Source organism: Heloderma suspectum, chromosome 1 (assembly GCF_057233095.1).
Source record: "Heloderma suspectum isolate Gila_16-S chromosome 1, 16-S_ref, whole genome shotgun sequence".
In the NCBI taxonomy this organism is placed as follows: domain Eukaryota; kingdom Metazoa; phylum Chordata; class Lepidosauria; order Squamata; family Helodermatidae; genus Heloderma; species Heloderma suspectum.
The window spans coordinates 424,734,165-424,760,998 of record NC_139458.1 but is presented as its reverse complement, the minus strand read 5'-3'; the positions used below and the strand labels follow the sequence as shown (position 1 = coordinate 424,760,998).

Sequence of the window (26,834 nt, the reverse complement as noted above, 5' to 3'; positions counted from 1 at the left end):
GATAATCGGCTTCTTCCAAGCATGCCTGCAACTGCAATGACACCACCTGCTCAATCACCTTGCCCCCGTACGGCAGATTCAAGACTCGGCAAAAGTTGTTCAAGTCTTGGAGATCCAAGGAGGGCTTCTTTAACAGTGGTCTTATCACTGCCTCCTTGAGGGTTAGTGGCAACACTCCCTCCTTGAGGGAGGCATTCACCACAGCCTTGATCCCCTCCCTAAGTCTCTCCTGGCAGCTTATAAAGAGCCGAGATGGGCAACGATCGAGTATGCAGGTGGTCAGCCTTAAAGATGAAAGCATTTTCTCCACTTCCGCAGAAGGAAGAAGCTGGAACCAATCCCACACAACTGGTCTGCCTCGTTCATTACCTGTATCCACAGCACATGGAATAACACTCCTGATCCAGTCTATTTTATCTGCAAGGTGCTTTGCAAACTCTTCATGAGGCCTTAGAATGCTCCATTGGTTCCAGAACCACTGGACCGACCAGGTTCCGGACCACTTGGAACAGTCTTCTGGGACAGCACTCTGCAGATGCGATACAGGCAGCATAAAAATTCTTTTTTGCTGCTCTTATCACCACGTGGTAGGCTGAAGCTACAGCTCTAACCCATGTCTGATAGTCTTGAGATTTCCGCCACTGGTGCGCTAGCCGTCTCACATCCTGCTTCAGAGTTCACAACCGTGAGGTGAACCATGGTGCAGTCTGAGCTCTGTTCAGGGGGAGAGGGCATTTTGGAGCCACCTGGTCTAATGCCCCAGTAATTGCAGCATTCCAGCCATCCACCAGGGTCTCGACCAAGCAGCCGTTTGCGTGCTCTAAAGAATCCTCAAGCACAGTCAGGAATCCATTTGGATCCATAAGATGCCTGGGTGGACCATCTTAATGGGTCCTCCACTGCTTCAGAGGAATTGTGTAACCAAGAAGTCCAACCTCACCAGGTAATGAATGATCTGACCATGACAAGGGTGTGTGTGGATATACCCCTATTTCCAGATCATTCCCCACCTCTCCAGAAACAAATACAAGGTCTAATGCATGACGGGCTACATGGTCCCAAGGCACCCTCATGATGGCCTCCAAATGTACATTGAAGTCCCCCAACACCAACAAGTTAGGGGACTGCATATGCACATCAGAGACCACCTCGGCCAGGGAGTCTGTCGTGCAGCGGGGTGGACGGTACACAAGCAGAATTTCCAGACTGCCCTTCGGGCCCAACCTCCAGTACATACAGCCAGCAACCCTGGTCTCCTGGAGAGGGAGTCTGGTGAGGATCAAGGACTCCCGGTAGATAACAGCCACTCCCCCTTCCTGATCCCCAGCCCTCAGCTGCTGCACATATGAAAATCCAGCTGGGCAAATGGCTGCAAGAGTGGGAGCGGTGACCTTATCTAGCCAGGTCACCGTAATACATGCCAGGTCCGCACCCTCATCCAGGGTCATGTAATGGATGAGAAATGGTTTATGGGCAATGGACCGGGCATTACACAGCAGCAGATGAAGGCCAGAGGATGGAGTCACACATCCCCCAGCCATCGTTTGGCAATGGACAGACCCACAACAGGGGACAGTTATTACACTTCTCCCCTGTTCCCCTTACCCAGCATTGCCTGCCCCTAGTGCTCTGACAGCACCTGCTCCCCAGCCTCGGTATGTTCTGGCCCCCAGAACTCACCCCACTGCCTCTGCCAGGTGGACACATGCCTCCCTCGCTTTCACCTATCAGGTGGGCACCCCACCCCTAAAATCACAAACACAACCCCAAAGCCCACCACCCACCAATAATTTTTGAAAGCTACAACCCAGGCCCTCTGCTCTCTTGTGGCTCCCCTGAGTGGTTCACCCAAGTTATAAGCCTTTTGGGGTCGACCGAAAGCTGTGTGTTCTTTCTAGCAGGGTGGGGTGGAGCGAGCTCCCTGTAGCTCTTCCTCCTCTGGCTGATGTATAGGACCAGGTTGGCCTCCCTCCTGTGATGATGTTCCTCCTGGGAGGCAGGAGGTGCAGCCTCCCAGCGGCCCTTGGTTCTCCAGCTGATGGATGAGGCCAGTCTGCAGTCCCAGGGAACTGTCAGTTGGAGCTATGTGTTCTTTCTCAATACTAGCAGTGAGTTCAGCTGAGAGAAGAAAACTTAGGGGTAGATGCTACAGGCAGGCATAGGAGGGGTTTTCATTCTCTGTTGGTGCTTCCAGACAGAGGGCTCCTAGTGCTACCAATCAAAAGATATTGTGCAGCTATTCTGTCTTTACTTCCTTAACAGATTTTTTGTGAAGGGGAAAGGATGGAAAAGGGAGTGGCAAAACACAGGAGGGTTACAAGTGGAAGACAATGACATCTGGATCCCCCCCTTGCATAAAATTCCGTGAATGAGACAGGATGATTGCACAATAAAAGCCTTACCTGGAAGCATGCTGACAGTACAGCCAGGGGAAGTGCATTGGAGTTGGAAAAGCTAGAGGTTCTTTGAAAAAAAGCAGATGGTGAAAGGGAGAAGGGGGCAACACTATACTCCTTTAAGGAGGTTTGAAGTAGTTCATGGAGCTGCTGTGAGGAAAAGAGTTTCTCCTCCCCCCCTTGCCCCCCCCCATGTGAGAAACCTTGGACAAGGATTCTAAATTGATAACTGGGCAACATTTGTCTGTATGAAATTCCTGCAGGTCTTTTCCTAGGAGAGGCAGAAACCCTACAAAAGTAGCCCTGGCTCACTGACAGGAACCTAAGAGCACAATCCTCCACATGCCTACTCAGACGTAAATGCCATTGTATTCAATGGGGCTTACTCCCAGGAAAGTGCATGTAGGATTGTAGCCTAACCTAATAAGAAATAAACTACTGTTGTCTGCAAAGCTAATCCACTCTACTCCAATCTCTGTTTTACATAAGCAGCTGTTGGAAAAGCAAATGTGACTAAGGCATATGCAGACTTCAGAGTGTTGTGTCCTTCTGTAAAACCAGATGTTCTCTAGATAACCATTGACATTTCCGCAGAGCACAACAAATGAAAATGTCCTACGTGATCTGTACAGCAAGGATAGATGGATAAGCATCTCTGGTCTGAACTGTTGTACTATTGGTCTAATTCCTGTTTGGAGTTGAAACCATATTCAAAAGGAAGAATAAGAACATAAGAAGAGCCACGTTAAATCAGACCAAAGGCTTATCCAGTCCAGCATTCTGTTCATACAGTGATGAAGCAGCTGCCTGTGGGAAGCCCACAAGCAGGACACAAGTGCAATACCCTCCCACTAGCTTTCCCCAGCAACTGATATACAGAGATATACAGCCGTGATTCTGGAGATAATATCCAGCCATCGGGACTGGTAGCCATTGATAGCCTTATCTTCAATGAATTTGTCTAATCCCTTTTCAAGCCATCCAAGTTGGTGGCCATCAGTACATCTTGTGGTAGCAAATTCATTAGTGTAACTATGTGCTGTGTGAAGCAGTCGGTCCTGAATCTCCCACCATTCAGTTTCATGGGATAACCCTGGATTCTAGTATTAGGAGTGGGAGAAAATCTTCTCCCTATCCACTTGTGCCACACAATGCATAATTTTGTATCCACCTTTTTCTTAAGCTTTGTCACCTCACTGCTCACTACTAATTGCAGATATTTTATGAACAAGTTGAAAAGCATTGGTCCCAATGCAGATCCTTGTGGGTCTCTATTGTTTATTTATTTATTATTACATTTATATCCTCGCTTCTTCCCTCTTGCAAGGAACCCAAGGTGGCTTACATGCTCCTCCTCCTCTTCATTTTATCATTACAACAACCCTGTGAGGTAGGCTACACTGAGAGTCAGTGACTGGCCCAAAGTCACCCAGTGAGCTTCATCTCCCGAGTCCCAGTCCAACACTACACCACACTGGCTCTTTATATCCCTACATTGGGAGAACTGACCATTTATCCTTGGTCTCTGCTTTCTGTTCTTCAGCCAGTTACCGATCTATAAGATGACCTATTCCATGACTGCTACATTTGCTTAGGAGTCTTTTATGAAGCTTTCTCAAAAGCTTCGTCAAAAGCCTTTTGAAAAACAAAATAAACAATGTCTACTGGATTATCCCTGTCCACATGTTTATTGACATTCTCAAAAGAACTCTAAAAGGTTAGTGAGACAGGACATACCTTTGCAGAAGCCATGTTGTTTATTTTTCAGCAGGACTTGTAATTCTATATGCTTACTAATTTTATCCTCTCCAGAATTCATTTTTGCATCCCTTATTGTCTGCTTGTATTTTCTTTGCAGAAATTTATGTTCCTTTTTGTTCTCTTCATTTGGGTAAGACTTCCCATTTCTGATTGAAGCCTTCTTTTCTCTAATTACTTCCTTGACACTGCTGGTGGCCTTTTGGACTTGGTGCTACCTTTCCTAGCCTCTGGTATATATTCTAGCTGAGTTTCTATTATTGTGGTTTTGAGTAACATCCAAGCATTTTGGAGAGACATAACCCTTTGATGAACCCTTTGAAGAACTATATAGGAAAGATTTTAATGTCCCTGATAGCCATGATAGTGCGGTCATTAAACCTGAGCTGGACATCCTTGAGAGTGAAGTCAAGTGAGCCTTAGGAAGCATTACTAACAACAAAGCTAGCGGAGATGACAGTATTCCAGCTGACCTATTTAAAATCCTAAAAGATGATGCGGTTAAAGTGCTGCACTCAATATGCCAACAAATTTGGAACACTCAACAGTGGCCACAAGACTGGAAAAGGTCAGTTTACATTCCAATTCCAAAGAAGGGCAATGCCAAAGAATGTTCAAACTACCATACAATTGTGCTCATTTCACATGCCAGCAAGGTGATGCTCAAAATCCTACAAGCTAGGCTTCAGCAGTATGTGAACCGAGAACTACCGGAAGTACAAGCTGGGTTCCAAAGAGGCAGAGGAATTAGAGATCAAATTGCCAACATTTGCTGGATCATGGAGAAAGCAAGAGAATTCCAGAAAAACGTCTATTTCTGCTTAATTGACTATGTTAAAGCCTTTGATTGTGTGGATCACAACAAACTCTGGCAAATTCTTAAAGAGATGGTAGTACCAGACCACCTTACCTGTCTCCTGAGAAACCTGTATGAGGGTCAAGAAGCAACAGTAAGAACCAGACATGGAACAACCGATTGGTTCAAAATTGGGAAAGGAGTACGACAAGGCTGCATATTGTTGCCCTGCTTATTTAACTTCTATGCAGAGTACATCATGAGAAACGCCGGGTTGGATGAATCACAGGTCGGAATTAAGACTGCCGGGAGAATTATCAACAACCTCAGATACGCAGACGATACCACCCTAATGGCAGAAAGCAAAGAGGATCTAAAGAGCCTCTTGTTGAGGGTGAAAGTGGAGAGTGCAAAAGCTGGTGTGAAACTCAACATTCAAAAAACTCAGATCATGGTATCTGGCCCCATCACTTCCTGGCATATAGAAGGGGAAGAAATGGAAGCAGTGACAGATTTTATTTTCTTGGGCTCCAAGATCACCGCAGATGGTGACTGTAGTCATGAAATTAAAAGACGCTTGCTCCTTGGGAGGAAAGCTATGGCAAACCTAGACAGCATAGTCAGAAGCGGAGACATCACCTTGCCGACAAAGGTCCGCATAATCAAAGCTATGGTTTTCCCAGTAGTAAAGTATGGCTGTGAGAGCTGGACTATAAGGAAGGCTGAGCGCCGAAGAATTGATGCTTTTGAACTGTGGTGCTGGAGAAAACTCTTATGAGTCCCCTGGACTGCAAGGAGGTCAAATCAGTCAATCCAAAAGGAAATCAACCCTGACTGCTCATTGGAAGGACAGATACTGAGCTGAAGCTCAAATATTTTGGCGACCAAATGCGAAGAGAGAAGTCACTGGAAAAGACCCTGATGCTGGGAAAGATTGAAGGCCAAAGGAGAAGGGGACGGCAGAGGATGAGATGGCTAGATAGCATCACCGATGCGATGAATATGAACTTGAGCACACTCTGGGAGAGAGCGGAGGACAGGGAGGCCTGGCGCGCTCCATGGGGTCACAAAGAGTTGGACACGACTGAACGACTGAACAACAACAACCCTTTGACTCCCCCTTTCAACTTCCTTTTCACCAGTTCCCTCATTTTAGAGAAATTTCCCCTTTTTAATTCAAATGTGACTATGTTGGACTTCCTTGGCAATTTCACACTAAAATATACATTCAGTTTGAAAGCATTATAGTCAGTAATTCCAAAACTGGTTCAACAATACTAACATCTTGCAGAAGGTCCTAGGTGGCACCACTTAGGATTACATCCAAAATATGTTTCTGTGAATGGCTCCAATGGTGGAATAATACCTGTGATATCCAGGACAACTATCCATAAGAATGTATGACAAATGGAGCCATACAAGATTGGCCATTTTACATGCAGCCCCAGTGGGTATATTCTGTACACCAGAGTGTTGCTGGTGTAAATTGAGGCATATACTTTTTAAGACCATTCATTTTTCCAGCTGCTAAATTGACTGCCCGCCCTCTGAATGGTCACATCTTGAGAACTCGTGTTGTATCCCATGTTAGTCCTACTTAGAGTAGACCCATTGACTAGTCATAACTTATGTTACATTCATTTCAATGGGTCTACTTGAAGTAGGACTAACATTGCATACATCCCCTTGTTCATTTTCTTTCTGTAGGAGAGAAAATACAATGGTGGCATATTCCCCACAGTGTTCTTCTTATAAAGTACTGTAGCCATCCCAATTACTGGATGATGGAATGTGTTCTAACCATACCATTTAGAATTTTGTCTACAGCTGTAACATTGCTGTCAAATAAATTACTCCTGTAGACTTGAAAATGTGCCTATTATATTATGCTAAACATGTGATTCCCCTTTCTTAAATTATATCATGCTGAATGAAATGCCAACCAAATTAATACTAGAAGACATTTTGACAATATTTTTATCATGATATCCTTTCTACATAAGCATTAAACAAATTTGAGAAGGAGCAGGGTGCCCAGAAATAAAGCTAAATCATTTTAATTTTTTAAATATATGTATAGTTTATACAGTGCCATCTACGAACATGGTGCTTTACAAAGATTGAGAGGACAAGTCCCATTCTACATGGCTTATAATCTAAAAATAGACACAAAGGAGACAACCAGTGAAGTGGGGGGAAGAGAAAATTCTATTATTTCAATTATACACCCAACATCTAGATAATATTTAATATTGAAATGAACCCTTTACAAAAACCCTTAAGAAAACACATTCAAATACACTCCCTAACCCTGTCATCTACACCTGTCATTTCTTAGACTTGCTGATCTGCTCTAAACAAAAGTTCTACTTAGAGTGTGTGCATATTTCTTTGTAGGCTAGACAATGAAAATGGGCTCCCAAGCTCTCCAGCAGAGCTAAAGCTCATTATGTAATTAGAATAAGGACAGAAAAGTCAATGGGATATGGTCACCGCTATTAATTGGTAGCTGAGTTCAGCTCACAATGATCTTGACGGTCTTTTTATAATTTGTTAGACATGTCCTTTGAAAAGTATGTAAGGTCACCATAAACACTACAGTGGTCTTGACTGTGAGCCGGAAACTGACATTCTAATTGCATTTGGAGGATTCAGAGCCTTGGAACAATTCAAAATCCACCTCTTTCTTTGCTAGTATAACTAGGTTATTATGTGCACACAAAAGAACTTACCCTGGCAAAGAACTGGAAAATGTCCTGAGCTATATGCTGATGCTTACAATGAGGCTCTCTTCACACCTGGCATTTTATCCCACTACAAACCAGTCCTTTTGATTCCAGAATCCAGATCCTTTCCAGGATTTAGACTGGCCCTGTATACAGGCATCTCTTATAGCGCATCCCTCCGCTCTATAGCTTTTCATGGCTGGGCAGAGCTGCACGGAACAATCAGGACAGAAGGGGCTGCTGGCCCCATTTCCCCTCCCCTCCCCTCCCCTCCCCTGATCATTGGTTCCTGTAACATGATTGATGGCTCTACCCATCCCTCCACAGCAGGAGGGAAGTCGGAAGCCCTTCTAGTGACCTGGATAGTGGGCTATGGGAGCTGGTCCCCTGCCCCCCCCTCCTCTGACTTTGTGGCGAGGGAGAGTCTTCTTGGTGGCTTACCCCGAGGTTACTGGCGCTGCTAGTCCTTCTCTGCTAAATATGTCAGTGTGTGATGGAAGTAAATATGGTATACTGCTTGCACTACTGAGTTTGAAGGGTATACCGATTTCCGGATTCCCAGCTATAGAAGTAAGAAATCCACAAAAGGACTTGTATACAGTCAGTGCACCAAGCCAGCCCTAGCAGCACCCCCCACCCCCAGGCGACCGCTTCATGGGGACACCTTCATTAGACCCAGCTTGCTTCGGCCCCCGCCCGCTGTTGTAGCTCTTCCCCCTTATTCTGGCTTCCCAATGACCCTGCAAGGTGGGCTAGGAGAAGAGATAGTGGTTGGCTAGGTGGGAGGGAATACTGTGGAAAACCACCTCAGCATTACTGCCTTATCTAAAACAACTCCACACACAAAAACGAAACCATTAAAAATGACCATTCCAAGCTCTGCATGATGAGTTTATTCAATGCAGACTTAGTAGGAGTAACTTTTGAGTAAATATCATGCCTAGGATTGAACTGCAAACAGATTTCCAAAGAACTAATGGGTCAGCACAGGGGTGTTGCTAGGTTCTTAAAAGATTTGGGGCACAGGCCCATAACACAAATTTACATATATAATATTAAAGTCTAAGTGCACCACTAATACGTGTGTGTGTGTGTAATGTGTGTGCATGTGGTGTGCATTGACCCCTCCCCCACCCCACTTCAGCTGAGACCCAGAGCCAGCATTTTGGAAAACATCCCGCTTCTGCTTGGGCCAATTTGTAGTCAAACCATTTCAACTCAGCACCAAACCTGAGTCAAGGTTTGGAAAAATGAGTGTTTATGCTGCCTGTTGGCTACCACTGGAATTTTTTTTTTTTTTAAACCTGTAACTTTTTTCTCTTGGTCAGGATTGGATGATAATTTCAGTCATAGTAGCCCTCTAGAAGGAGATTACATATGCCCAATGTCAGAAAAATAGGTGCTGGGTTTATATTTTGATTTTCTTTTAAAGGGAACTGCTAATAACATTTTAACTCCTTGGAAGAATTGGATAAACATTTCAGGATTTATTGCCCCATCAGAGGAGATCGTGTCTCCAAATTTCAGAATGATAGCCACAAGGGTGTTTGTGCAAGGGTGGCCTTGACATTTTGAGGTCTCCAAAAGAGGACAAACTTCTCTCCTTATTTTCCTTGTGGACCATTGTTCTGAAAAGTACAGACAGCCTAGAGTTATCCCTAAGAAAGAAACCAGCAAAGTATCAGAAGGATAGGTGCAGCAGTTCATGTGGAAGGGGAGTTCTCCAATTTGGAGGAGGGAGTGATTTGCTTTCCCTTCACCCCTTCCCAATAGTTTTTTTGGGTAAATCTGTAGGAAAATGCACAGGTCATTAGAGGTGTCTCTCAGGCAAGAAACCTGCAAAGTTTCTGAAGGATATACATGCATGCAAATTTAGAATGACTATAATTTATTTACATTTCACCAATATTAGCAGCAGGGGAACATGGGTGGGAAGGAGCTATTGCACTCATGTCCTACTTGTGGGTTTCCCATGGGCATCTGGTTGGCCACTGTGTGAACACAATGCTGAACTAGATGGACCTTGGTCTGATGCAGCATGGCTCTTCTTATGTTCTTAAATATAGAGTACCTCTGAGCATATGCAGAATGTTTTTCTTTCACCAATGAGCACTTACATTCTCCCTCTACCAATTCTATTTCCCTCTATGCAACCATCCCTCATCCTACCATCCTCCAGCAACTCTTCATAAAAACAGATGTTTTGTGCAACTCTCCTCTACCTTCTCCTTGTTATGCACAAGCTCTCACTATATCTTCCTCCCCATATCTTCATTTGTGCCAAGATTTCACGAGGTTTCAGCCAATGAGTCTGTTTTCAAAACTAGGGCTCAGTTATGGAGAAACTCTGAGCACGTACTAAGTGCCTTTCTCTCACCATTGAAGCTAGAGTTCATGCAAAAAGAAAAAAAAACACAAATGACAAAACATGCATAGGACTGAGCTGAAAGGGTAGTCAGTTCATTAGATGGAATTGGGCAGGCACTGTATTAAGCCTGTAATACCATGCTGACAACTTAGGACTTATTTCTGAGTAAACATGCAGAACATGAAGGTGCAAACCTCCCTGCAAAAGTAACTTGTGCTGGAATCCTATACACACTTTCCTGAAGGTAAGCCTCATTAAACATAATGGGACTTCTGAATAGGCATACATAGGATTGTATAAATGAACTGTATTTATCTCCCCTCCACTTAAAAAGACAAACCAAAACCTCATATTGTTATTAAAGCTTTCTGTTCATAGGAACATAGGAAGATGCCCTATACTGAGTCAAACCCTGGGTCCATCTAGCACAGTATTGTTGACACTGACTGGCAGCAGTGGCTCTCCAGGGTTTCAGGCCAGATTCTTTCGTAGCCCTACCTGGAGACGCTGGGGATTGAACCTGGGACCTCCTGCATACCAAGCATGTGCTCTACCACTGAGCTACAGCCCTTCCTATTGCTGGATAATGGCAACTGACAAACAAAACAGCCCCAGATTTGTTTCTCTGCAACCAGGTGAACCTATTTTTCTCAAAGACTTGAGTGAGAAGGAGAAAAATGAACCCTCTTGTCTGTTTGTATAAAGTCAAATGCAGTTCAGAACTTCTCTTGCCCACCAAAGAGAATTCTCTTTCAGAATTCCTCAAGATATGCTCTGGGTGGAATAAAGAAGAGAAAGAAAGAACAGGATAGGGGAGGGGAGGGAAGAAGAAAAGAAGAATGGTGATTGGAAATGCAGGGTGTGGGGGGGGTGAGTGGCTCCTTTCAGGGAGGTAGTACTTCAGAGTAATTTAGGAGGCTGTGGAGGGTAAGGATTGCACGTACTTGAATGAACTTGATGCGGTGAGGTGGCTGAGGGCTTTTTCTAGCTTTTTTTAAAACTGTGGAATCTGTTTAAAAGCCTTAGCAGTTCCTCGGTCATGATGCCACATAGTCCTAACCATCCTTTTCATATAATTTGAGTCCTACAGCTATTTCGGAGAAATGAAAGTGGAGGGGGAGAAAGAAGTCTGTGGAGGCTGACTGGATCATTTGCTGTACTGAAGCTACTAAACTTCTGCAGAAGCCAAAGGTTCCAGTTTGGGGCAGTAAAATCAGGTGCTGTATGAAATACCAGTATTTCACATGGAACTCTTTCTTCCCTTCCTTCTCTGTCTTCAGAGTTTCATTGCAAGCAAGCTCCCAACAGTGGGCATGTAAGAGCAGAAACGTAGGGGGAGAGAGGCTTTTGCACTTCAAAAAAAACAAAAACAAAAAACCTATACCAGAGATTAGGGATAATGACCTCCTAATGGTCACCTTAAATACCTTCTGATTAGGATCTCTAATCCCCTGTGTGGCTTGGCAGTTTATATTTTTTGTCTTAGTCTTTGAGAAAACGAAACTTTACGTATGGCTAGCACAAAAGCCACTGGACCTGTCTGAAATTTAGGAGGTTCCAGCAGCTCCATAGGGGCTGCCAGGTCCCCAAATTCCATGCATATATGTGGAAGCATACACAAAAAATTATAGCTCTTTGACACATTTTCTTGAAAAAAGCAAATTTTACCTATTGCTAGCACAAAACCCACTGGACCCAACTGCCTGAAATTGGGCTCAATCAACTCCATGGGGGCTACCAGGTCACCAAATTTCATGTATTTATTGTACAAAATAAAAAAGTTATGGCCATTTCTGTTTTCCAATGCAAGTCAATGTGAAAATGTAAAAATATGCCAATTAGGACAGCTCAAATGATCTGGGGCCCATGTCCAGGTAGGCCCCTTCATAACGATGCCCCTGGTTCAGCAGCAAAATGGAGTTAGTTTATTAAAGCCTTAATGCATAGGAAAGATTTAGTTTATTGGACTCTGGTTTACACACTGTTGTTGTTGTTCAGTCATTAAGTCGTGTCCGACTCTTCGTGACCCCATGGACCATAGCATGCCAGGCCTTCCTGTCCTCCGCTCTCTCCTGGAGTGTGAGGTTTACACACTACTGAAAGATAATTGATATTGTGTTGCGATGTTTGATTTTGCCTATTTTGTAATTAACCTGAAATGTTATTATGGTCCTATCAGTGAAATAAGTTGTTTATTACTGTAATGAGGTCCTATTATAATGATGTATTGGTATGCTTTTTTGTTGTTGTATTGCTGTTTTGTAAGCTGCTTTGGGCACTTTTTGTGGAAAAGCAGCATATAAATTAGATGATGATAAAATTGAACTATTTGCGGTAGAAGCAAAAATAGTATAGCCGAGCATGTAGGAGCTAATAAGCATTAAAAAACTATACTTTCCATAGCATTGTTTATTCCTATAGAAGAAGAAAGATATGTATACATACTCACAGCCAACTAATTCTTAATGCAGATCCTTATATATCCCAAACAACAGCATCCGCACACAAGAGAGAGGTCTCAGCAGGCTGGAGGGAATTCCAAGGTTTGCAGAAGTACAAAAAAACTTTAGAGCAGGGCGGGGGGAGGAAATGAAGAAAAAGAAAACAGCCCAATTAGGACTGACCATGCTCAATGTTTACAGGACACTGAGGCTTTTCCAGAAGGGCGGTTCCTAGACCTAGCTAATGTTTGTTCAAGCAGAACTCCAATTGACTTTCTACAGTATTGGGAGTATTGTATCTTGTCTATGTGTACATCCTGTTATGTTCTGTCAACACACATACATTATAATCTTTGTGGTGGGTGCCATTTTATGACTATTTTTAATCATGTCTTTAATTAGTACTAAAATACTTTTTTGGCTATTTTTTAATAAAGAGAGGCATTGTACCATACACCATGATGCTATGTTAATTTTTAAAATTAATGCTAATTTTTTTTTAATGATTTTTAAAATCTTTAGGTCACTGCCATTTTGGTAACATCATTAATGGCACTAATGGAAATGTTTTTTTAAAATACTGTATATTTAAAAATTAGCAAACCTCTTTCATTAAAAACAATATAGCCAGAAAAGCATTTTAGCATTAATTGAAAGATTAAAAAATATATGGGGTCATAAAATGTCACCCATCCCAAAGGTTATAAGGAATGTACGCTGAACTATGACCGGTTTACTTTACTAAACCTATCCGATAGCTAGTGATACATCACTGTCCATGTCGAAACAATGCTAAAGATATCTAGTACTGGAGGATTAGTGCTAAAGGTGAAGATTGCGCTACACTTCCATTCTTCTGGGGAAAAAAAAGGGAAATACAGGATATTTTTTTAATGACGTCATGTGGATACCCCATAAAAAGTGAATGAAGCAATTCCACACTAATCACTTAATGTGGAAGTACCCTAAGGACAAAATCCTATGGTCCCTGGAAGGGCATCTCAGGGCCAATAGGATTTTTAAGATCCTTCTCTCCAAGGGCAAAGAGAGGGTCTGCACTCAGATAGGGAGATCCAAGCATCCTACCTGTGGCTCTGGAAAGGTCCACAGCTGGTGCTTCTCTGACATTGGAACTCAGATATCAGAGAGGGCAAAAAGGAGTCATGCCGGAGGGGTGTGTACCAGGAAAGGCGGATACACAGTCCTCCCATTCCCCTAGACAACCCCCACCATAGTCCTGGACCTGGGATAGCTTATTTCCCTACCATTGAGAACAATGGAAGAAAAAAGGCTTTTTAAAAAGCATGCACACCTGTTTCAAAACCCCCATCTTCCACTCTGCTGGCACAAGCCAACAGTGGATAGGAAATGGTGGTTAATCTACTCTAGTTTCTCCCTATCCCTACCCCCATATGGATTAGTCTGCCTGCCTCTGTTGGGAAAAAATGGGGAAAGGGGGGATTATTATTTATTACATTTGTGAAGCTCTCTGGACAATTTACAAAGATTAAATGTAATGTAATGGAGTAACATGCAAATGGGCATGACTGGATGAAATCCTGAACAAGAGCACTCCACACTTTGTTGCAGGTCCCACTTGTACTTTTTTATAGAACAGAGGAGAATGTGAAAACCAGTCTACACACACACACACACACACACTGTTCTTAAGGGCCATTTCCTAAGAAGAAACCATTAAAAAAAATAAGGCTGTACTATCACAGGCCCCAACCTAGCACTAGTAGCATGATATACTGTTTCCAGACAACACAGGTATTATAAAGGATGGGAGTACTTAGACTGCCAAATGAGGCTAAGAGTTCAGGACAAACTGCAAATCTCATACACAGGAACAAAAATATAGTAATGAGATTTATGAAATACTGTAAAACGTTTATAAAATGTGGCTTAAACCTGCACAGCAAGAGGTCAAGTAAGAAGTAGTACTACCATCTATAAAACACTATAAAACATGTATAAGAAATGGTAAAAACATCTAAATCATACACCAAAAGGTGCAGGCTTTATGTTTGACAGACTGCAGTGCAGTACTACTTTTTACTTGCACTTCTTGCTGTGCGATTTTAAGCCATATTTTATCAATGCTTTACAGTATTTTATAAATCTCACTGCTGTATGTTTGTTACTTGTATCATGTGAGATTTGCAGTTTGTCCTGATCTCTTAGTCTCATTTGGTTTTTATTGTTCAGGAAATTATCCTCTTTGTTTAACCTTAAGTACCTAGACTGTTTTCAGAGGGGCAGCTTATGTGCAGGGGGATGTTTTTAAACAGGAGATTCTGGATACCCATAACTTATGGGAAAACTGAGACTTTCAACACAGACTGAGCTGTGCTGTTTCAGCAGTACATTATACTTGACACTGTAATACCTTTCATCATAGCATGCTTATAAATGTTTATATTCAAGAATCTTACTTGTAAGCCACTCCAGGAGCCTTATTGACTACAGAGCAGGGCAAACATTAAGGCTACAATCCTATTACTTCATGCCTGATGCTCATAAGCCTCCAAACTCAGAGGCTTGCGAGCATCCAGTGCAGAGCAGGAGGAGCAACAGAGGCAATCGGCGTCTCCACTGCTCCCCCTGCTCTGCATTTTAGCTAGGTAGGCTTTTTCACCCATCTAGCTGGGGCACACTGGAGCAGGAGAGGAGGAGCCTGGAGAGGCCTCAGGATAGCTTGTATCCCAGCTTCTCCAGTCCCCTCCCTGCCCACTGGAATGCTCCCTTACCCTCTCTCCGAGGTCACTTGTGACCTCGGAAAGGCAGCTGGCATGGTACTCTCCATGCTGGCTACAGGGAAGAAGGGGACAGATTCCCAGCACTGACGTTGGAGGGTTGTCTGAAGTATCCTATCCCCCCCGCCCGCAATGCTGTCTAGGGGCTATAGGATTTCTCCCCCCATAAACAGATACATACGTACATAAAACTTGGTGTAGAGTACAGGATTGTTCTATTCTTGAAACTGAACTACAGCAATTGATTATCATCGGAGGTCAGCTTGTATGCATTAAGAATGCCAATACGAACATAGAAAGGGAGGGGAATAGAATGTTACTGTCTAGTTTTGGGTAGCAGAGTATGTACCATTGGTTGTCACTGTTCCACTACAATTGCTTTTATTGTTCACCACTCCAGAATCTGTTTAGATGTGGTGCAGTATATAAATGCTGTAAATAAAATAAAGTGGGTACTGTCCACAGTCAACTCCAGATTTTCAGGCTGTTTGAAGCTTTTTCTGTAAAATTACATCTATGAACCCATCAAAGGATGACATTGCTTCAAGCATGGAGTTTCTTTCCTACAACTGTGTCAAGAGAGCAAAATGCAGGCATCATCCAATATGGTTTCTGCCTGCTGAGATAATCAGTGCAACAACTGAAATGAACCTTCTCTGCACTCCTAAAACCCTAAACCCCCAGCATTCTTTGCACATTAATACATATATACATGTGTAATGAATAAACCAACATAGAATAGGGTTGGTCTGCCAATTTCTACATTAACTGTTTTACATGATCGCTTAGCAGAGATTAGCAAGCTTGCTGAGTTGTTTTAGTACAAAGACAAAGAACTGCACAATAAAACCACAGTTAATGCAGTAAGATTTAAGGTCTTATCCTAAAGTCAACCAAATTTACACCAACCAAAATAAAGTTCTGCACTTGTAGTTGATTGCATCTAGTACTACTATCAAATTTTACTATACTAAACAGACCAGCACAGATAATGCTGAAAACCAAAACAGGGCATCTGGAATGGCGCAATTATTGTTTATGAAATGTTTCACTTAGGCAGATATCATATTTTAAAGCTAGGTCAGTTTGAAGCAATTTTTTAAAATAATAATAATTGGTAAAAGTAAATAACACAAAGACAGTTTCCAGGTGGTCCAGTTAATGGGTCTTGTTCTGTTTCAGCTGTTATCTGCAGTTCTTTGACTTTTTGTCCAAGCATTTCAGAATTGCTATCACATTGACAGAATGTGCATATCTTATTTTATTCCTCACTTTAACCTTGGTTACCATATAAACAGAAGTAGAGATAAAGCAAATAGGGGTCAGCAGCCCATTAGAGTCACTGTGTGAACGTACTGAGAAGGGGGGGAAAAACAGAGGGCACCACTGGTACATGGGAAAAAAACGAGAAGAGGACTTCAAAATGTGTGAAGTGGTTTATTGAAATGAACTGTTGTAACCTAATGTGTTTAAAGTATAAGAGGAACTGCTTTGAAAAAGGATTGAATAACTAGACATGGTATTGACATCTATCAATGAAAAAGTGGAACCTGCAACAAAATGTTGTGGTGTACGGTCCTCCTATTCATGGTTCCAGCCAGCCATATCCTTTTCTGGATACTCCATTCCAGCTCCAAACCACGTCCCTGTTTTCCCTACTTTCCCCCAACAGTGAGTCAGCATTCCATGTCCACTGAACATGCTCAGTTCTCACTGAGCCGTTTTCATGGGGGGGGGGGAATGTCTAAAGATTTCTACTTCTGCCAGTCTTGGGGTTCTTCCATACCTGCCTGATACCTCCCTGTTGTTTATAGATGGTGCTGTTTTGACACTATTAGAATATAGCAGGAATGGAGAACTTCTAGCCTGTGGATCAAATGTACCCATTTTTGCTCCAGCCTCACCCACTGCTGGAACGCAAACCCTGATATATTTCAACCAAGGTAATGCAGACCTTGACAGAAAGTTTCCCTACTCCTTGTAGATAGGATTGTGTTATTTGAGACCTTGCATTACTATTGTTGTTGTTTATTCGTTCAGTCGCTTCCAACTCTTCGTGACTTCATGGACCAGCCCACGCCAGAGCTTCCTGTTGGCCGTCGCCACCCCCAGCTCCCCCAAGGTCGAGTCCGCCACCTCCAGAATATCATCCATCCATCTTGCCCTTGGTCGGCCCCTCTTTCTTTTGTCTTCCACTTTCCCTAGCATCAGCATCTTCTCCAGGGTCTCCTGTCTTCTCATTATGTGGCCAAAGTACTTCAGTTTTGCCTTTAATATCATTCCCTCAAGTGAGCAGTCGGGCTTTATTTCCTGGAGTATGGACTGGTTTGATCTTCTTGCAGTCCATATACAACTACAGTTCAACAGTTCTGATTGTCTATGGCAATGCCTTCATATCCATAAGAGATGCTGACCAATGGCACAGGGTGGCATCTTCTCAGTCATAACTACAGTCTTGAAGAATGGACCAAAAACTAAATTTAGGTGCAAATAGCCCTTAGGCTCATGCACATCCTGCCCTCAGCTTCCCACACCACCACCCTGACCATGGTAAAAAGCAAAGTCTAACCCATACATATATCATGGGAATGTTCTACAGTGACCTTGCTATTGCTGTTCCTTTTTGTGGTGTATTATTTGTATTCTCACATTTTGTTCAGTTATCGGTCATTGTTTCCTACATCTACTTAGGTATTTTGGTAGGTGATTAATACATTTTAAAAATTAAACGTAGGTTTAGCTGTACCCAAGGCCTCCCTGAACCTGTTATTCACCCCCAACTTGGAAGGAAGCAAGTTCCAAAATACAGATATGGCCAGTGTTACAGTCTACCCACAGTAAAGGAAACAGAAGGCTTGGAAAAGACAGCATCTTCATTCAGATGTGTAATGGGACTGAGTCAAAGCAAGGCACTCCCCACAACCCACGCCACCCATTGGACACATCCAGAAGGAAGAGTTTGGCACTTTTATTTCCATTTTAGATTAATTGCAGCTAAGCATTATATTGAAATCTGGACAAACTGCAGTTAGTTTGAGCAATGATTAGTTGAACTTCTAACTTCTAACTATAGTTTATGAAGTTAGTCTACTAACCAGAGTTCAGGGTTTGGACACAACGCTAAACTAAGATTAATTTCAATCAGAAGCAAAAGCTTCCAATCTCCTCTTTGTGGACATGCTGGAGGGCAGGGGAGGGAGGAACACATGAGTTCATAGCTCATGGACATAACAATAAATCAAGGTTTATCATTAAGTCCAAACCAAGCCAGTGTGTGAGCCTGAGACTCCTTCCCTGCCATACCAGATTGAGAAATAAAATCTGACCAGGTCTTAATTGGAAACAAGACTCATGGATTTCAGTGGAACTTACTTCCAAGTAAATACCCTTAGGAGTAGGTTACAAGGAATAACCGAATGTGATAAGCTATATAGATGTGAAAAATTGCTTTTCAAAACAGCTGTAATTTACTATTTCCAGTGGGGAAAGATATATGGAAAATACCACTTAGCCTGGTAACATCACTACCATTTGTGGCACTACCTTGTGCCAAATGCATGTATATGATTTTATACAACCTATGTATATTACAATCAAAGTCATTCATATTAAACATACATTTCTATAAATAATGAATTAATGTGATTTCATGGGGAAGCTACAAGTATTTCAGACTAGTGCAAATAAGCAGATGCATGATGCTAAACCAAAAATACAGAAAACTTAGGAACCACTTCTAAAGAAGGGTATCCTGCATAACTGATATATTGAAGGACACACAACCAAAACATGTTGTCAACTGCAGGTAGAATCCAGAGGTCTGATTCAAAGTTAGTCACAATGTTATACAAAGCAATGTTGGGATCCAGGTTTTTGATGTCCTACCAGCAGAAAAACATCCTGTCTTTTCAATATAAACTTAATGACTATACAAGTAAATTTCAATGAATTTAGGATGATCCTAAATCTCAGTTGTATTGATCCAAGTCTAAATTGTATTATTTTTGTTGGGAAACATTCAGAGAAAGAATGTTAAGTGACAGTAGAAGCCACCTCAACATGACATTTAAATACAATGAACTTGCAGATGAGGGAGGAAGAATCCAGGCTGCTTCCCTGTATTACCTTGAAAAAACACAGCAGCTGGCTCAAGAGTCAGACCTGTGTTTCAAAATGAATGAAAATGTAGTATCATAAGGGTAGTTCAGCTACATGTATTTCCAACAAAAGATATATAAACTTGGAAAAGCTTTGGAAAACTAACCCTTGTACACATCTCTTCTCTAAAACAACAAATGTATTATCCTCCTGACATTCTGTTGTGAGACATTGAAGCTACAAGCCTATATACTCTTACCTGGGAGTAAACCCCACTGAACTTAATGGGATTTACTTCTGAGTAGACAAGTATACCCCTTCATGGATCACTGCCTTGTTGTGGTGAAGGGGCTCGCGTAACTCAGTGAAGCCATAAGCTATGCTGTGCAGGGCCACCTAAGATGGACAGGTCATGGCGGAGAGTTCTGACAAAATGTGGTCCACTGGAGAAGGAAATGGCAACCCACTCCAGTATTCTTGCCAAGAAAACCCCATGGAACGTATCACAAGGCTAAAAGATATGATGCCGGAAGATGAGCCCCTCAGGTCGGAAGGTGTCCAATATACTACTGGGGAAGAGCAGAGGGAATTTGCAAGTAGCGCCAGAAAGAGTGAAACAGCTGGGCCAAAGCCAAAAGGACACTCAGCTGTGGATGTGTCTGGTGGTGAAAAGAAAATCCGATGCTGTAAAGAACAATATTGTTTAAGAACCTGGAATGTAAGATCAATGATCAAGGTAAGCTGGAGGTGGCCTAACATGAGATGGCAAGATTGAACATCGACATCTTGGGAATCAGTGAACTAAAATGGACAGGCATGGGCGAATTTAATTCAGGTGACCATTATATCTACTACTGTGGGCAAGAATCCCTTAGAAGAAATGGAGTAGCACTCATAGTCAATAAAAGGGTGGGAAAAGCAGTACTGGCGTACAATCTCAAAAACGATAGAATGATCTCAGTACAAATCCAAGGCAAACCATTCAACATCACAGTAATTCAAGTCTATGCCCCAACCACTGAGGCCGAAGAAGCTGAGGTTGATGGGTTCTATGAAGACCTACAACACCTTCTAGAACTAACACCAAAAAAAGATGTCCTTTTCATCATAGGGGATTGGAATGCTAAAGTTGGAAGTCAAGAAATCACCGGGATAACAGGCAAGCATGGCCTTGGTGTACAAAATGAAGCAGGACAAAGGCTAATAGAGTTCTGTCAAGAGAACATGCTGATCATAGCAAACACACTTTTCCAACAGCATAGAGATCAAAACGCCAACATTCACTGGATCATGGAGAAAGCACGAGAATTCCAGAAAAACATCTATCTCTGCTTCATTGACTACGCTAAAGCCTTTGATTGTGTGGATCACAACAAACTGTGGCAAATTCTTAAAGAGGTGGGTGTACCAGACCACCTTACTTGTCTCCTGAGAAACCTGCACGAGGGTCAAGAAGCAACAGTAAGACCCAGACATGGAACAACCGATTGGTTCAAAATTGGGAAAGGAGTACAACAAGGCTGCATATTATTGCCCTGCTTATTTAACTTCTATGCAGAGTACATCATGAGAAACGCCGGGCTGGATGAATCACAGGTCGGAATTAAGACTGCCGGGAGAATTATCAACAACCTCAGATACGCAGACGATACCACCCTAATGGCAGAAAGCGAAGAGGATCTAAAGAGCCTCTTGTTGAGGGTGAAAGTGGAGAGTGCAAAAGCTGGTTTGAAACTCAACATTAAAAACACTCAGATCATGGCATCTGGCCCCATCACTTCCTGGCATATAGAAGGGGAAGAAATGAAAGCAGTGACAGATTGTATTTTCTTGGGCTCCAAGATCACCACAGACGGTGACTGTAGCCATGAAATTAAAAGACGCTTGCTCCTTGGGAGGAAAGCTATGGTAAACCTAGACAGCATAGTCAGAAGCAGAGACATCACCTTGCCGACAAAGGTCCACATAATCAAAGCTATGGTTTTCCCAGTAGTAACGTATGGCTGTGAGAGCTGGACTATAAGGAAGGCTGAGCGCCGAAGAATTGATGCTTTCGAATTGTGGTGCTGGAGAAGACTCTTACGAGTCCTCTGGACTGCAAGGAGGTCAGTCAATCCGAAATGAAATCAACCCTGACTGCTCATTGGAAGGACAGATACTGAGCTGAAGCTCAAATATTTTGGCCACCAAATGCGAAGAGAAAAGTCACTGGAAAAGTCACTGATGCTGGGAAAGATTGAAGGCAAAAGGAGAAGGGGACGGCAGAGGATGAGATGGCTAGATAGCATCACCGATGCAATGAATATGAACTTGAGCACACTCTGGGAGAGAGCGCAGGACAGGAAGGCCTGGCGTGCTATGATCCATGGGGTCACGAAGAGTCGGACATGACTTAACGACTGAACAAAAACAACAGACAAGTATAGGATTGCACTTGTCCCCTCCCCTTAAAATACAATTGACACCACAATTCTGAATATAGTTAGCTGAAAGGAAATGGACCTTCATAGTAAACATATTTAAGATGGGTGCATAAGCTCTACCCAGATGCTGAAATTTTGGGATCACAGACAAAACTGACTAGAGTGGCATACCAGATGTATCACAGATGTATGTATCAGAGTCCAGCTGTTACTGATGGAACAGCATCATCGACACCTGTATACTATTTAGGCATTAGCCATTAAAATTTGGGATTTAGCAACTAAAATAATAACAGTGGTATCAATTAGAAGGACCTCCAATGAATAAGCTTCCAGGTTGGGGCTGCAATTAAACTTAATCTCTACCAAGATCCTGGGTCTTGGGCACACACAGAAAATTTAAAAACAGACTGCACCCAAGTGCATCCAGCATTCACATACACATATTTGAACATATTTGCTTTCCTAAAATGCAAAAGGTGTGTTTAACCATGAGAAGTTGTGGAGGGTTGTTTTGCTTGACCTCCCCTCCCCACCCTCTTTCTTACCTGATAATGTCATCATTGTGACCCAGGAAAAATTTCTGGCTGTGCTCTCTGGTGTTATAAACCACCCCGACTCCAGCCACGAAGTAAACCACTTCCTTGCCAGCCGTGTAGTACAGGTTGTTGCGGCACTGGTGACCCCTATAACCATACACCCACTCCAGACGGAGCTGGCACCTAGGAGCTGTCCGATCCGCCATGATAATCAACCCCCCCTTCCCAGAAGCACACGAAAAAAAACTGATGCTACCCCCACCCCCACGTTCCTTGCCTTTCCCTGCTTTCTTCGTTACAAACGCTGACAATTCCTGCTTGGCTGCTGAGTCTTCCGGTTGCACTTTCCAATGCTGATGATTTTCAGTGAAAAATGCATCCAGGCAGAGTCCTTCTCTGCTTCTGCTTCAACTGCCGCCGCCGCTGCTTTTGCTAGTGCTGAGCCGCCACCATAATCTTCTACTGCCAAAGATGAGCAGCTGCTGCTTTCCCACTGTTTTGCAACCCAGACAACTTCGGTACAAGGGGGGCAGCCACATACATAGAGGCAAATCAGTGCTTTATAAAACTATACATGTCAATTCCATCCAAAGGAGAAAGCCTGCCTGTGTAACAGTCACTGGGTGAAGAATGCTGGTGCTGTGCATCTCCTCATTGCATCTTCTAAGCTTCTTGCAAACGGAAAGTCACTGCATTTCAAATATGCTTATAGTTTTTAAATGGCATAAAAAGTGCAACTGATGTGCAAAATTAACCTGTTTGTTTTAAATGCCAGCAACAAGCTTGAATTCATTCTGTGACTGGGTAACAATGCAATCTTCTGTGGGTTTTCATCATAATGCATTTGCAACTTACTGCTAAGACAGGAAATTTCTGAGGGGAAAGAGAAATATCTTAATGTAATAACCCACCCAAACAAGTTCATAATTTTAATAACTATTACAAATGAACCCGCATTTCCACCTTCCACATTCTTAAAAAAGAAACATTTAAACAGTGAATCAAGCCATTTCTACATACAGGAGAGCAATGAAATTGTTCTTATTCAAATAAAATGTATTAAACACTGTTGGGCTACACATTGTAATTTTAATCAAAATAATCAAAATCTTGCTTCTCATAAGAACAGCCATGCTGGATCAGACCAAGGGTCTAGTCCAGCATTCTGTTCACACAGTGGCCAACCAGATGCCCATGGGAAACCCACTAGCAGGACATAAGTGCAACAGCAGCATCCTGCCCAAGTTCCCCAGCAACTGGTATACCTCTGACACTGGAGGGAGCATATAGCCATCAGGACTAGTAGCCATCAATAGCTTTATCCTCCATGAATTAATCCAATCCCCTTTTAAAGCCATCCAAAGTGGTGGCCATCACAACATCTTGTGGAAGTGAATCCCATAGTTTAACTACATGCTGTGTGAAGTACTTCCTTTTTATCTGTCCTGAATCTCTCTCCAATCAACTTCATGGGATGACCCCGGGTTCTAGTATTATGAGAGAGGTAGAAAAATGTTTGCTTATCCACTTTCTCCACACTATGCATAATTCTGGACACCTCTACCATGTCTCCCCTTACTCACTTTTTTTCGAAGCTAAATAATAGCAGCTGTTGTAACCTTTCCTCATAGGGGAACTGCTCCAGACCGCTGATAATTTTAGTTGCCCTTTTCTGCACTCTCTCCTTCCCATATCAAGAATTTATTTTTTTAGGGTGTTCTGGTCTTGCTTATGGTTTCCCCACAGCCGCTGTAATAAAATAATCTTAACCATCACTCACAAACTCATTGCTTCCATTAAACTACAGCTTCACAGAGGGATGCAAGGAGAAAAATTGAGTATACATACCTAGCACACTACCATTGCCCTAAGGATAAAAATTTATGAGAAACCAAGACGCAGTGGCAAACACTATGAAAATTAGGAGGGGGGAGAGAAGTGTTATCAATAGCTAGTTATGTAAATTAGACTACACAGCCATAGCACAATTGTTTGTAGTAGTATTTGAACTGGGGCCCATCTTGGAATCTGTGAGTTACCCTGGGGACAGAGGTTAAGGGTTGCCAGCTTGGCCATTCGTGGCTGAGTTTCTTCTGCTATGTGGTTAACTTAGTGGGGGGAATCCCAAGGAGATGTCTGTATTTCCTTGTTGCTGCCTCCATTGCTGTGTGGCCTCAGCCCCCAGATTCCAGCCCAAGTGGGGCCCGATTCAGAGAGAGGCCTAGAGCTTGCAACTCAGTTCCCTCTTGCAGCTCTAGATGAACAGGACGAGCCACTTCACTGTGAGAATCCAGCCATCCCACCACTCCCATATTTAGAGGTGAAATATGCCCTGGGATAAAAAGGAGATCTTCACCATACTAATGCTTGCTACTTACTACTTACTTTGCCACAGTGACCATGGCTAAGCCTTCTAGAATTATAGTCCCTTATCTCTAGCTCAAGTAATAAGCAATTTCTCCAGAATTTCTAATTGAGTCTTGTTCTGCCACTAGAAAATGAGACTCTTTCAAATATCAGCATATTGTAGTAACTGATTTGAAAAAACAAATCTCAGGTAGAATCCCTTATCAGGACTGGGATTTTTGTTTACTGTGCAGCAGTGCACAGAAGAGTGCTGTATTCCATTTCCTTTTCTGATTTTAATTAACAATGTAATGAAAATCTAGGAGCAAGATCCCAGTAAGTCCTTTGTGCGCAACCAAAGCTTCCAGGTATGCAGTAGGAACCTCAGATTTACCCTCTCAACTGTAGTTCTTAATGCTACTCTTTGTATCCCACCCTAGACTGAGAGCCCCCAGAAAGTAAGAAGTATTGGGCTAATATGTTTTATGATTGACTTTATATTATTGTTTCACACAGTTTTATTTGTTGTTAGCTGCCTTGAATGTCAATATACTGATAGAAAGGCTGGATATAAGGGAGGCCTGAACTAACGCTGTACTAAGCTAACACTGTGTTTCTAAGCTAACCAACAGCACTGTACTGAAGTGAAAAGTGGAGGAGAAGAATAATTATAGGGTAGCAATACTCCCCTACAGAGAGAAAGAGAAGCTATCATCCTTTCCAGTGCATAACATACCCTGAGGGGCAATGAAAAGTAATCTGATCAAACTTTACAGTCAAACTAACAATCCCTTTGGGAGTGTCTGGGGATTAGTGGTGGTGTTATATTCTGGCAACACACAAAAAGCATGTTATCCCAATGGAAGTACTGCACTCTGCGGTAACGGATGGAGCGTGTCTGTCACCTGACATCAATTCCCCATAGTGAAAGCTAAGCTTCTCTCACAGAAAGATACATTAGGGTCCCCCACCTAGGAAAACTGAGATTGCCCCCATCCTTCAGATAAGCTGCTTATGAATGTACTGAGTACTGCCTTGAGTGCCATTTTTCTTGGTAGAGAGGTGGGGTACAAACCAAATCAATCAATAAATTGCATATTCTGGTAAAATGGTCTAGCCACCATGCCACAATACATACAGGGGGCATCTTTATATAAAGTACAAAGATTGTGATGCACTTAATGTACTTTGATTTAGGCCACAACCCTAAATAAATAAGCAAGTCCCACTGAATTCAACAAAACTTAATTCTGAGTAAACATGCATAAGTGGACTGTTGCCTGTAATTTTCAGGCAAAATATCAACAAGTTTACTTGGAAAAAGCCCCACAGAGCACAATGGAAGTTCCTGATAAACATGCTTGAGGGTTTAACCTAAGGCTCCAATCCTATACATGCTTTGTTGGGAGTAAAAATCAGTGGAACTTATTTGGAGTTCATATGCGTAGAATTGGACTGTCTTAAAACTCATCTAATATACCAGGGGTGTGCAAAATGTGGCCCTCCAGATGTTTTGGCTTACAACTCTCATAATCCCTTACCATTAGCTATATTGGCTAGGGACCACAGGAATTGTAGGCCAAAACATCTGGAGGCCCATTCCTGTAATACACAAAGACTCCAGCCTTGCAGCAAGCCACCTTCACCCAGGGTAAGAAACAACTTCTTCCATGAAAGTAGTTTGCCAGGTCCCTCTGCTGAAACTGCCCTAAATCAATGTCAGTGGATTACCAGTGTACTCCACTCACATTGATTTAGGACAGTTTCCTTAAAGTTTGTGGTATAGATGGTTTCAGACTTTTCCTTTGAAAAGAAAACAGTATAGAAGAAGGGGAGGATAACAGAGAGCAAAGGACTATAATCATCTGACTTTTGAGAACAACCTCTTCTACAGTAGTGAAGAACAAGTTGAGACTATTTTCTTTTCTCCTCTCCCCCTGTGTGTTTACACACACACACAGAAGAGATAGTTGTGCCAAAACAGATTTTGTACCTGCTCAAATATTCACTGTTTTTGGGCTGTGGTAATTATATCGGAAGTTACAGGGCTGTTACCTTTACGTTCAAATACATTCTGGGGCTGCCTCCAGTTAACTCTGCTTCCCTTCCTTCCCCATTTATTTTCAAGATAGTTTTTAATAACAGTTTATTGGCAAAAACAGGAGATAGCACTGCAGAACACTG

At 42.6% G+C, this 26,834-nt stretch overlaps 2 protein-coding genes across 3 annotated transcripts in view; one reads left to right on the top strand and one right to left on the bottom strand.

Annotated features, from left to right (window-relative positions):
• LOC146360267 (uncharacterized) overlaps positions 1–22,038 on the top strand; it is a 35,047-nt gene extending 13,009 nt beyond the window's left edge. For both annotated transcript variants that reach the window (XM_084829256.1, XM_084829258.1), the window contains 2 exons: positions 11,135–11,261; positions 17,285–22,038. In XM_084829256.1, the coding sequence (XP_084685382.1) occupies positions 20,105–21,466 (1,362 nt within the window). In that variant the 5' untranslated portion in view covers positions 11,135–11,261; positions 17,285–20,104 and the 3' untranslated portion in view covers positions 21,467–22,038. The remainder of the gene's footprint in view (positions 1–11,134; positions 11,262–17,284) is intronic.
• EML6 (EMAP like 6) overlaps positions 1–26,834 on the bottom strand; it is a 229,802-nt gene that overhangs the window by 189,686 nt on the left and 13,282 nt on the right. The window contains exon 2 of the mRNA XM_084829251.1: positions 22,314–23,177. Coding sequence (XP_084685377.1) covers positions 22,314–22,510 — 197 coding nt within the window. The 5' untranslated portion in view covers positions 22,511–23,177. The remainder of the gene's footprint in view (positions 1–22,313; positions 23,178–26,834) is intronic.